The 12,320-nt window shown below is 36.8% G+C and overlaps 1 protein-coding gene and 1 pseudogene across 3 annotated transcripts in view; one reads left to right on the forward strand and one right to left on the reverse strand.

Annotated features, from left to right (window-relative positions):
• Window positions 1-12,320, forward strand: part of FHIT (fragile histidine triad diadenosine triphosphatase) — a 1,278,128-nt gene that overhangs the window by 1,032,593 nt on the left and 233,215 nt on the right. For all 3 annotated transcript variants that reach the window (XM_016150237.2, XM_016150238.2, XM_036219786.1), the window contains 2 exons: window positions 1,138-1,283; window positions 3,580-3,609. In XM_016150237.2, the coding sequence (XP_016005723.1) occupies window positions 1,138-1,283; window positions 3,580-3,609 (176 nt within the window). The remainder of the gene's footprint in view (window positions 1-1,137; window positions 1,284-3,579; window positions 3,610-12,320) is intronic.
• On the reverse strand, window positions 10,001-10,204 carry LOC118602290 (annotated as a pseudogene).

Here is a 12,320-nt window from a genome sequence, read left to right on the forward strand (position 1 = left end):
AATGCTTGATATTCTGGTGAGACTAGCAATTGTAGAATTGTGGTTTTATTATGACCCTTAGCTGCTTGGCTTCAGGCAGAAGCATGTTCTCCTAAAACAAGAAAAAAGGAAAAAAGAAAGAGACTGTAAAAAACATTAAAGTGCTTTTTTCTCCTGCTGGTATCTAAAAATGAAACAAAGAATATATCTTACGCATGTGTATACATAGGTATGTATACGTGTGGGTATATATATATATATATATATATATATATACCCACACGTATATGATGAGTTTAGATACAAAAAGGAATTGAAGTGTTATTGATGATGTAACATTGAATATTAATTTGCTACCAACAAACGATCAAATTTATATATCCTTTCTCTCTCTTGTTGTTTGTTCAGACCAATAATGTAAATACGTTGACCTGCAAAACTTACAGAATGCATTAAGATAGTTCCATTTGCAAAAATAGGCAACGCTTTTCTTTATAATTTACCTTCAACTGCCTTCTTGAATTCGTAATGGTTAGCTTGAATTCATAAATCGTTTAACCACATAGCACATCTTTTGATTGCAGATGAAGGTCCCTGTATGTTTTCAGAATGTCTTCTCTTTTTAAAAATAAAGTAAAACCACTATTGTATTTTCATTACATATTTCTCTAAAGAAACTTTGAAATTAAAATTTTAAGCATGATTCTCTACATAGAGAAACAAAGTGGACCTTCCAGTTGCTTTTCCAGCTCAGTGTTACTGACTATTTGAGAAGACAGCTTTAGAAGTCACTAAAGAGTGGTCCAGAATAGATCTTGCCTCTTGGCATAGTTATCTCAGCCAGCACTTGAGTCTCTCTGAAGACTTGTGCCCTTTCTCTTAAAAGAATTTCTCCAGTGCATCACAGCTTCTCCTTCAGAGTATAATTGACCATGTTTGTAAGCTCTCTTTGAACTCCTTGGAGTTCGGTGGTTGGAAAACATTTGGGATTTTTTGTTGTTTTGTTTTGTTTTGTTTTTTGTTTTTGTTTTTGTTTTATTTCTTAGTCTTCGAGAGTTCAGGCTCTGAGTCAAGGAGATTTAAGACCATGGGCATAAACTTCTTGGTAAAAATACTACTCAAAGCAAGCAGATTTTCCCTTAACAGACCTCACTGAAGATGTCCTCGTGTGTCCTCTTCGTCCAGTGGAGCGCTTCCGAGATCTGCATCCCAATGAAGTAGCTGATTTGTTTCAGACAACCCAGCAAGTCGGGACGGTGGTGGAGAAGCATTTCCAGGGAACTTCCCTTACCTTTGCCATGCAAGTGAGTGTACAGATGCTCAGAAATTATTTTTCTTTCTTTTCAAGTCCTAGCATTGGGCTTTCTCCCGTCTTATAACCTGTTATTTCACTGAGAAGCCAGCTGTGGTTGTTCTCATATAATAGCAGAAAAAAATGTTACTAATCCAGAACCATCCTGCTGTCATTGGCCCTGAGGTAGGTTGTGGAATGTCAGTGGAGACAATGTCTACAATATTGTTTATAAAACAGGAGAGAGGAGTGGATAAGTAATTTAATGAGCATTACTGCAGTCCAGATCTTTTACCAGAACTAGGGCCTATGGTAACTATGTTTTATGCACCGCATGGGCTTAGCCCTGCTCCTCCAGTGGAGTAAAGGTAAGCACATTAGGTGTGGCCTTGCCCTCAGAGGGCAGACCTTTTCTCCATCTGTAAATCGAGCCTCAGTGATTGATTACAGATTGGTCAGAAACTGGATTGTTTGAATATTTGGTGTGGCCTGCTTCCTAGTAAAGAAATGAGATGCCCCCAATCACCAGAGATCTTTAGGCAGAGATCGAGCCAACACCTGTGAATGTGGGAGGAGGTATTCCACGGTGGATCACGAGCTGTGGGAATCGAGTAAATCAATAGCAATATACCATGAGCCTTTTTCAAGTGCCCCATAGAAAGAGCTGGAGGTATCAGTGCATGTTGCAGTCCTTTGTGGCCTTGAAATTTGGTGACTCTGCAATAACTCTTTGGAAAGAAATGAATCAGTCCATAATATGAGACCTTGTACTCAGGGCTTTCATTAAACTGATTATTTAACATCTTTCTTCCTCTCTACCAAAGATAACACATAAAGAAAGCCACTCCTTACAGGTTATGAAAGGCTCTGATTAAAAATGCTCATCTGCTTATCAAAAAACAATATTTTGGCCACTCTGTGTTATAGTATCTGACTTCCCTATAAAATCCTGTGTGTGTGTGTGTGTGTGTGTGTGTGTGTGTGTGTGTGTGTGTGTGTGTATTGTATGTCAAATCATTTGAGTCACCTTCAAACAGGTAGTTAAGATCAGGGTGGGTCTATTAAGCTTATGCCATAAATCATATTTCCAGAGAGACCAAATGAAGACAAGTAGGTGAGGATATCTGTCAGTGTTAATGAAATGCTAAAGGAAAATTTGCATTTGGCTAGTGCTGTTTATCTAACATGATTCACTAGAAAGTTAATTGTGTAAATATAGGAATTGACCTGTGCTTTTAGTACTTTCATATATGTTTTCAAACTTCTTTTAACTTTAATCCACAATAAGATACATACTTATTTCACAATCATGTATACTCCCCACATATACATACACGGATATAGGAAACCAGTGTTTTACAAAACAATGTTTACACATTCTGTGCACTCCAATAGTTTTTATTCTGTTATCTGATTTCTTTCATTTTTAGTTGATCACAACCCATTAACTTGACTTCCTGACCCACTTATGGGTTGTGTCTCCAAGTTTGAAAACCACTGCATACACAGTTCTGCTTAAGACTGGCCCCACTGCAGGGCAAAAATTCTCACCTCATTAGTCTAGGTCATGGAAGTAGAAAGATTTGCCTAAAGTTTCAGAGTTCTAATTCAGTTTTGGAATTTCTGATTATAGAGACATTACTTGTTCTGCTTTCCTCAAAGCAGCTAAGCCCTTGCTTTGACTTTGTATTATCTGGTGACTGGATGAGTTTGCTCATTTTCAATAAGCAAATAGTTTTGTTGGGCTTCAGAAAGCTGAGAGAAGGAGCTAGAATGGGAAAAGGGCCCAGCTACAATGAGCTCTGTCACCTTTCTCTCTCAAGGTCAGCACAGCCAGAAAGGGCACACTCTTAGGTGCTCATCCTGTATGAGATAACCCGTATTCTTGCATAATGAATTACGTTTATAGCAGATTTCCTGAGTAGAGATTTAGAGTAGTCAGACATTAATTAAACCACATCTGATTTAAAGATAACCAAAAGGTGTGATACTTCACCTCCCTGAACATTTTCTGCTTTCCTTTAATGCAATTAAAACCATAGCTGAGAGCAAAGAGCATGAAAAGTAGCAAGGGGGTAGGCTCACTGGATAATTTATATCATTTTTATGCATAACTTCTTACTCTCAGGCGGAAATGGAGAACTGTCTGGTCCCACATATTTAAAGGGAATGGTTCCCAAGAGAATACTATAAATTAACACACAATGAAATTGGATCTAAATTATTAACAGGCGATATTTCTGAATAAGCAAGAGATACCAGCTATCTGTTCTCACCTCTGTGTTTTTTTCTTTTTTTCCTACTTCTAGGATGGCCCCGAAGCTGGACAGACTGTGAAGGTGAGTGCTTATTATGTGCATACAAATTAATAAGGGGCAATTATGAGAACTAATAAAAAATCACACTGAGTCATTTGCAGCACATTGCTGTTTCATTATGTTATCTTCGAGGTCAGAGAGACCCTCAGTGTTAGAGACATGAATCCTGACATTATAAACTCTGCCAAGCAATATGTTTCCCATTAGTTTACAAGACATTTACCATTTGTAATAAAATTATTATTGTGCAAATGCTAAAACAGAAACTAAATCAGGGAGCCCTAAAGCAGAAACCGAAGTCAAAGGAGTTCATGCGAGGTGGTATGTAGGAAACAGCACGTGAGCCAAATGTGAGTCCGTGAGTCCCATTTAAAGCCTGAGTGTCTTTGACACACCTTCTCGCCCTTTACACATTCTCTGTTTGCATCATCGTTCTTGAGTGAAGGGCTCACGGATGTGGTCGCCCCAGGTTGTCCTTTCACTCCTCACCACGTGCTCCTGTTCTCTCCGTGCACACACCTGCTTTTCCTCCCTTTGTACGCAACACCAAATTCTAACCTAATGGTGTTAGTGGAGCGCAAAGATGGGATTTTAAATGTGCTAGAAAAGGAAAAGAGGATTTATTAGGATAGTCTTTACTTTCCTAGTGAATTAAAATAAAAGGCTAAAATGTTGGCTGATTCTGAAGCTAGGTTTCAGCCCCCATCAGACAAATGCAAATTCCTGTGCAGTTAGGTCCTATGCCTAAATCATTGAAAAGTCTATTATTTTTTTTTTTTTTTTTATCTCTGGCACTAGAAATCAGAAGCAAGTCAAGTTGGGGTGCTAATATTATACTTTGTGAAATAAGGGTTTATGGCTCTGACACTGGCTGCGAGTAGATAAGGTAATGCTTGGTATCAAGCAATACCAAATAAACATAGTTCTCTTTTGATCTTAGTTTGCATGTGGCTTTAATGTTTACTTAGCTACTTTGGGGCTTTTAAAATACAATCTCTAGCAAGTACTCTTGAGGAGCAAATGTCCTATAGGGTCTGCCACCACATTTCTTACGATAAAATGGAGAGCTAGCTTTCTGATCGTCCCAGACATATGATATGATAGGGCAGAGGGAACTCTCAGCTTTACTCCACCTCACTGTCCATCTCTATGCCAGATTTCTAAATAGGCAGAGGCTAAAGAAAAGTGTAATTGGAGCAGCTTCTTTTTGAAATTTTCTTGAAAAACAGAACATGAATGTTTAAACTCGGTTGCTAGTTTTTTTAAAAACTCAATTTTTAAGTGTAAATTCCAACAACACCAGATTAGTTAGCTGCATTATGCAGTATCTGTCTGATGGAATTCCTTCAGCCTGTGAAAGTGATGCTGTAGAGGTGTAGTTAGTAACGGGAGAATGCGCAAACCAAATCAAGTGGGATGCATAGGTTGACAGTATGCACATACTAAACATAGCTAACATTTATATGAATGTATAGTTTATAGGATCTCAACATTTCATTTCAGAATTCTGAAAGGGGCATTAAAATTATTTCTTGTGCAAGTAGACTTTGAATTGAAACAGAAAGTAGATGAACATTTGCCAGGGGCTAGAGAGAGAAAGGGCTAAGGAGTGACTGGTAATGGGTAAGCGGTGATGTAAACGTAGAATCAAATAGAGGTGCTGGTTGTACAACTTTGTGAATATTTGAAGACTGCTGAATTATACACCTGAAAGTGGTAAATTTTATGATATTTAGATTATATTTCAATTTGGATTATATCTCAATTATCTGGCCAAATTTTTAATGTTTTGTTACTTTTGATGGTGAGAATAGAGTAATTCTTAGCATATAGTACTATTATATGAATTTCGGAATATGATTATTATCATCGTCACCACCCTTATTTAGCTTAAGTTGATTTTTTTTTACAGGTTTTTTTTCTTTACCAGTAGATTATATTGTTTTGGGCATCTTTCAACTGTTTCCAACCTGATCACAGAATATTCCGTAGATGAGTTAGTGGGGCTATCTCAAGTCCTTTGTGATGGCTAAAAGAAAACAATCATACACATACATGTAAAAAACCTCAGTGGATAGCAAAGGTATGAAAACTGTCCTTTTAGACCAAGTCCACAAATCTAAAATTATCTAATCTATGTTTTTCCAAGTGTGATTCTCATACTCCCTATGTGAAAATTGATTTTGGTGTTAGTTTAAAAAAGTTGTTGATTATCTGTCCATGTTCTACTGATTTAGAACCTTTGTGGTTAGGGCTTGGGGGTCTTCACTGTTAACAAGAACACCCCAATACTTTAGATATTTTTCAGAGTGTAGATAGGTACTGGGCTTGCTGTTTTATGGTGATAACATAGTAGGTGGTAATGACCACATAAACTTGACCCGTGGAAGCCAGTCTCATAGCTAGCTCCTCCAGGGAGCAAAGCAGCATCTTTAATTGTCAACTGTTCAGTTCTGAAAACCACACTTCAAGACTGAGGTTTTAATATTTTGAAATCCATACAGTTGTACATTTCCAGTCAGCATTTGATAGCCTGCCACGAAAAAAACACAGTGCCTGTTCTCATCTTTGTCTCTGTGCCTTACTCTTGGTATTCTGTGTGGTGCCAGAGTTCTAAACCATTTTTGTCTAGGGCTAGGTGGTATTAGCAATAAACCCAGTAATGTTATCTTCCCCTGAAGCTACTGTTGTTCTTGTTAGTGACTCTGCACCACTACACTCACTTCATGAACATGGTACCACTTTAGTTTTTTTGTTGTTGTTGTTTCATGGGCTTTAAATTCTGCTTTGCAAAGAAACAAGGGTGGCCTCACTCTCTAAGTCATTTGTAGCAGCAAAGAGAAATATTGAAGTAAAAAAATGACCTCTTGTTTTTTAATTGAATATTAACTCTCCTTTTGAGTTTAAAAATAGTAGAGCTCTGCTCTCCACTAGGTGATTATTGCAATGATTTGGACACCCTGCTGGGTTGGGAAACAATCTCTTTCTTCTGGTCTCGGCCATGTATCTCTATGTGCATAGATGTATCACCATATCATGTATAACCATAGATTACTATAGTTAGCAGCATTGCCTGACAAACCCACTCTATCTGAAGTAGCCCTCCTAAACTACTTACTCCCTATCCTGTTGCCTTACTGGGTTTTGTTCAAGACATTCTTCATTGACTTTGCTTGTGTGTTTGTTTTTATTTCCCTATGTATGTTGTCTCATTAGTCCTTCCAGAATGTGAACTTCATGAGGACCTGCATTTTGTCATTGTTTATTTTGGCTCCCTTGAGAAGTGTGGGGAGGAGAATGGAGATGATAATGATTCTTCATTTGATTGCACAATCTCTGCTTTTGAGTTTTTAACTTCAGTTGACATGAAGTAGCAGATGATATAAACTTGTATTACAGTGTGCAGTTAGGGGTCTGGGGTTTCCTGGAATTTCTATCAAGAATCTCCCATATTTCAGCTGTCACTGACAAAGACTAAATTTTCCCTATTCAGGCACCCAAATCATACTCCAGAATATAATTCCATCTAGCCAAAACATTAAGGCAATGTTTGGTCCTTTAAAAGAGATGCCGCTTCATAAGTTTAATGTGAGCTATCTTTTAGAACAATTACTATGTATATCTTTTGGTAGGAGAGTGTTTTAAGTACATTAAAGAGAGAGATTTGTGGCAATCTAGAATCTCATAAGAGCTATTTATAGAATATGATTGCTTACACTCTTCTGTGTTTATGGTGCTCGAATCCTCTACTTAGATATTTAATTTTATAGTATTAATGCAGTGGGAAGTATTTCTTAATAACTGTTGAGATATTAGTAATTACTTTTCAGATCATTACAGAAGAACAAGAAAAGGAATTATTTAAAGAAGAGTGATTTAAAACTTAAAAAACAAGCAAATTCATTTCCTAAGGAGTCTCTGTGGTCCTAAAACAGATTTTCCATATAGTGATCTGTTAATCTTTTTAATTCATGAACATGGAGAATATTTTAGCTCTTCATAAACTCCAGTTATTGATATATTTTGGCATCAGTTAAGAAGTTCCATAAGAATATTAGCTCTACTAAATTACTAGCTGTGTGAGGATAGGCCAGCCTCTTAACCTCTCTGAACATCCATTTCCACATTTTCAAATGAGGGAAACCCTATCTATTGTACTGAATGATGGTAAGAAGAAGCTGACATGAATAGATGGCCCAGTCTACCACATACTGTGTATCTGAGACCATATGCATATTTCTTCATCTTAATCTTACCCTCAGTTTTCTCATAGGCTAAGCCTGAGTTTTAGAAAATGGAACCTTGATGAGTTCACTTAATTATTACACAATGAATTCTCTCAGTACTGATTACTGCCTTTAAGCTTAAATTCTTGAGAAAACTTTCTTCTGATCATATGAATTCTGCTATTTGAATATGTAGCTTGAACTTGTTATAAAAGTGACCACTTGAAGATTCAGAAATCTGCCTTATTAATTGGGGGTGGGGAATGGAATCTCTACCCTGATATTTTTAGCCTCTGCTATTACCCTTAGGTGGTAATGAGTAAGTGGTGGTTCTGAGCCAACAGTGTGCTTAACAATTACTTGAAGTAGGTTTTCACAGAACAGAAACCTGCCTATTTCCTATGATGATTCAGTAGGTCTGTTGTGGGAGCCAGGACTCTGCATTTTAAGAGACATCACAAGTGATTCCCATGTACATATCACTCCAGTGCAAAGTCACTTACCAAAGAAATAACAAGATGTGGAGCAATCTCCACTTAGCTGCTTGCTTTCAACCCAAAGGAATTCCTAAAATGTGTGTATACAAAGGAGAAACCAACATCTTAAGAGTAAAAATGATCTACTTGATTATTATTTATTAATTTCATCTAGAGAAATTTCAGGAGAGCAGTAATTTACCAGATAACTTTTATCCTTTGATTAAAGCCATGATGAAAATTGCTTTGCCTATGTTTATACCTAATAGATGTATTTACTGCCGGAAGAATTAGTAACTTCAGGATGAAGTAGCTTTTATCTTGTGGAATTGCCTTACAATTTGCATCTCTGCTCTCAGAATGAATCCAATTTGTTTGGGTTTGGTAAACCAAAAACAATTTCAGTGCTCAGGGGGTTGGTTTGTGTGTACATGTGGAAGTGGATGCCTCCATGTCCACCCTTCCCCCCGGCATGTCCATGTCTCTGATTCTCCCTCCCTCTTGGTGATTTGGGGCCAAAAGCCCTGGCCTCTGGCTCTTTAGGGAGGAGAAGGGACCATGAGCCTGACTGTCTCCTATGGGAAACTTTCTTCTACTAAACCCTCAAGCTCTCTTCCAAGTAATGATCAAATCATCATATTTTTCCATTTCTAATTGGTTAGTTTTTATTTAAATGGTGTCATTTGGGTCAAAGAACAGAAAGAAAAATTAACCATGCCCCTCCAGTATTCTCCTATTCCTATTTATTTATTTCCCTATTCTTTCAAGCTTACAGGCAGCTTAGGAGGGTAGAGTGGTAGGATGCTGGAGATCGAGTGAGGGTAGAGGGGAAAGGTTGCCAGGATTAAAACATACCGATGAAGAGGGAGGACTCTGGAGGCAGATAGCCTGTTTCAGTCCCAGAGACATTGCCTACTGGTTGTATGACCCAGCAAATGTCAACCCATCCTAAACCCCAATATCTATTTATAGATTCATAAAACCAGGGTTATTGATGGTATCCTACTTCATAGGGGTGTGTGAAGACCAAATGGGTTAATGCATATAAATGCCTTTAAAATAGCACTTGGCTCATAGGAACATCTCAAAAATGTTCGCTATAATTTTTATAGTTTTGATTTAATCCTTACAACCCTCAAAAGTGGACATTAATATTTTATTCCTGGGAAAACCAAGGCTTATAGAGGTAAAGTGACTTATCAGTGCATGTATACAATTGACAGATAGTAGAGGTGGGATTTAAACTCAAGCCTGTTTAGAAGCCCAACTCTGCAGTATATCACGTGGCCAGCTGTTGCTACAAACACCTTGCACCCAGCAAGCACAGGCAAAGAGCTGCAAGAAGAAGGTTTGTAAATATGTTGTCACCCTGAACACAAATTAATCTGTACTATTTTGCTCTGCTTGGAATAATGTTGGTTTCCATCTAAAATTACCCACAGGACTTTCCTTGTTTATTATACAGGTGAAGGTCGATCAATCTAAATGCTGCTTTATTGCTGTATGTCAATTTATAGCAGAATTATATGTTTTAGATGTTTAGTTTTTTTATTAGTGCTACTGAACAAATTCCTTTAGTAATTAGAGGCTCTGACATATAGCAAAGTGGAGATTTGGCTGTTAATTTTGAGATCTGTAACACAAAAAATGTAGAAAATACTGCAGATACTTTGTTGTTGTTGTTGATGTTGTTGTTGTTGTTGTTGTCGTTGTTGTTGCACCATTCCCCAAGGTACTGCAATACCAGGTCAGTGCATGGAGTGGAGGGAATAAGCTCCTATTCCAACTCCTTGTGCCAAAAATCCATTTAATATACTGTCCTCAGATAGAAGACATGCAGCTACATTTTTAATGTCAGTGTTTTACAAGTTTTAGTAGACTGTCTTTTACACATGATGCTTAGAGCTTAGAGTTTAGGAAAATCAAATACCCTGTGAAAGGCAAAGTGCTTTATAGACCCTAAAATGCTACATAAATATAGGATGTTATTCAGAATCACCTTCTACCTCTGTCGATGCAGTAAGGGCAGTTACTCACTCACTGGTATTATTTTGCTTTGGGACACTAGGTGCTCAGTAAATAATCATTGAAGGAATTACTCTCTCGCACTATTTTACTCTGTATGTTTAGGCCTGGGAAATAATGCATCAAATTCTCTAATTCCACATAACTAGCTCACTTCACGTTGAAAATTTTAAACCTGTGACATCTAAATAATTGGCTTGTCGAAAATGTCAATTCTGTAAAAATAAAATAAAATAAAAGGAAAGGAAAGAAAATATACTGAGCCCAATTAATCATGTGACAAAGATTTTATAGTTTTGATTAAATGTAAGTGCTTGATTGGGTTCAGTAGATGAGCCATCTGTTATAGACCATGCCATACACCTGAAATATAGAATGGGAAGTGAACGGCCATAAAACTATGTGTACTTTGGTTGTCATTGGACATTTCAGCTGAAACAGATCCAGATGATGTTAGAAACTTTGCTTCAGGAGTTATTAACAGAAGAAATAATCAAACATAACAATCAGGTTACTTAGAGGCTAGGTATATAAGTTTAAAAAAATGCAAATCTAAATATCACTTAGGCATATAACACAAAAGGGTTGGGATGCCCCAAGGGAGGTAGTAAGGAGAAGGAGCCTGTCATTGGAGGTAAGGGTTAGTTGGGTCATATGTATCTCATTGCTTATTATGTTATTTATATTTTTAATATCTTGATAAAAATATATTTGAAATATGTAGCTATATCTATAATTTTATTTCACAGGTTTCATTGGAAGAATTTTTGTTAAAGTGACTATAATAATTAATTCTTTTTGCTTCATTATCTTTAGCATATAACTAGTTCTCATACCTCCCATTTTAAAACTGCTAATGATGAGGTCCATGAAACAGATTTTTGAAAAGCCGACAGTTGATTGTGATGGTTTCTTAGATTTATGTATTTATATAAATACATTTTGATTTTTGGTCTAGATGACCAGGACTTTATCCTTTGTTTCATATTCTGAATATCTTGAATTATTTAAGGGACTCATCTTTGCCCTTTTTGTCAAAGCTGTTGATAAAATAATTCTCAAGACCCAAAAGTAGCTAGGAAAGTAAAGATTTGATGACTGAGTCTGGGTCAGATGGAAACCAGTTTAATGAAGAATAGATATGGCAACCTGCAGAGCTACAGACATGAAAGAATTAGAATAATGACCTTCCTAACGACAGACATTTGAGTGACAAATATTGGGTTGCTGAGGATCTGTAATGGCCCTCAGGCCAAACACAGTGAGAAATTATTTCCCACTTCTATGTGAATTATGTTAGTGCTGGAAAGGGTAATTGTGAAATTTTAACTTCATATGTCATGAGGCATCAATTTTACACCTGTAGTTCATAGCAGATTCCTTCTCTGGAGAAGCCTCTTGTCCACCAAGATTAGGGAAATAAAAATGTCTGTGGCTGGAAGCCTTCTTTAACTGGATTAATCCAAAATTTCAGTGGGAAAGGACAAAAACAATGGTTTGAAATCTTTCTGACTCATTCGACATAAAGATAATATTGAAATCTGGTAATGAAAACCATTTCTTTCTCCAATAGTTTTTACCCTTCTAAATAAGATTTTCTTATTTTTGATGTTACATGAAAAATAAACCTGCAGCTGTTTAGGGTGTTGAACTTACCTAAAGTGGTTTGGAAGAACAAACATCATTGAATGAGCAAAGTAAATTCACCAAATATTCTCTTACTTTGTGATGAAATCCATTTTTCCTAATGTTCACATTCAAATCTCCCACCCTAGGATCTATATATCACTATCTGTTCCCTGAAGAAAATACGTATTTTTTTTATCATGCTTTCTATATTGGTACCCTGAGAAACAACGCAACAGAGCCTTTTATTTATGTTTCAATTCATCTCTTGGTTGTAAATGGTATAAATTCCCAGATGTCATCAGGTTCTAGCAGTGTAATTCTGATGAAACTGTTCAGCCATGGAAGGAATAAATTTGATTCCAAGCTCAGCTCTGCT

The sequence above is a fragment of the Rousettus aegyptiacus genome, unplaced genomic scaffold (assembly GCF_014176215.1).
Source record: "Rousettus aegyptiacus isolate mRouAeg1 unplaced genomic scaffold, mRouAeg1.p scaffold_m13_p_4, whole genome shotgun sequence".
Taxonomy (NCBI): Eukaryota; Metazoa; Chordata; class Mammalia; order Chiroptera; family Pteropodidae; genus Rousettus; species Rousettus aegyptiacus.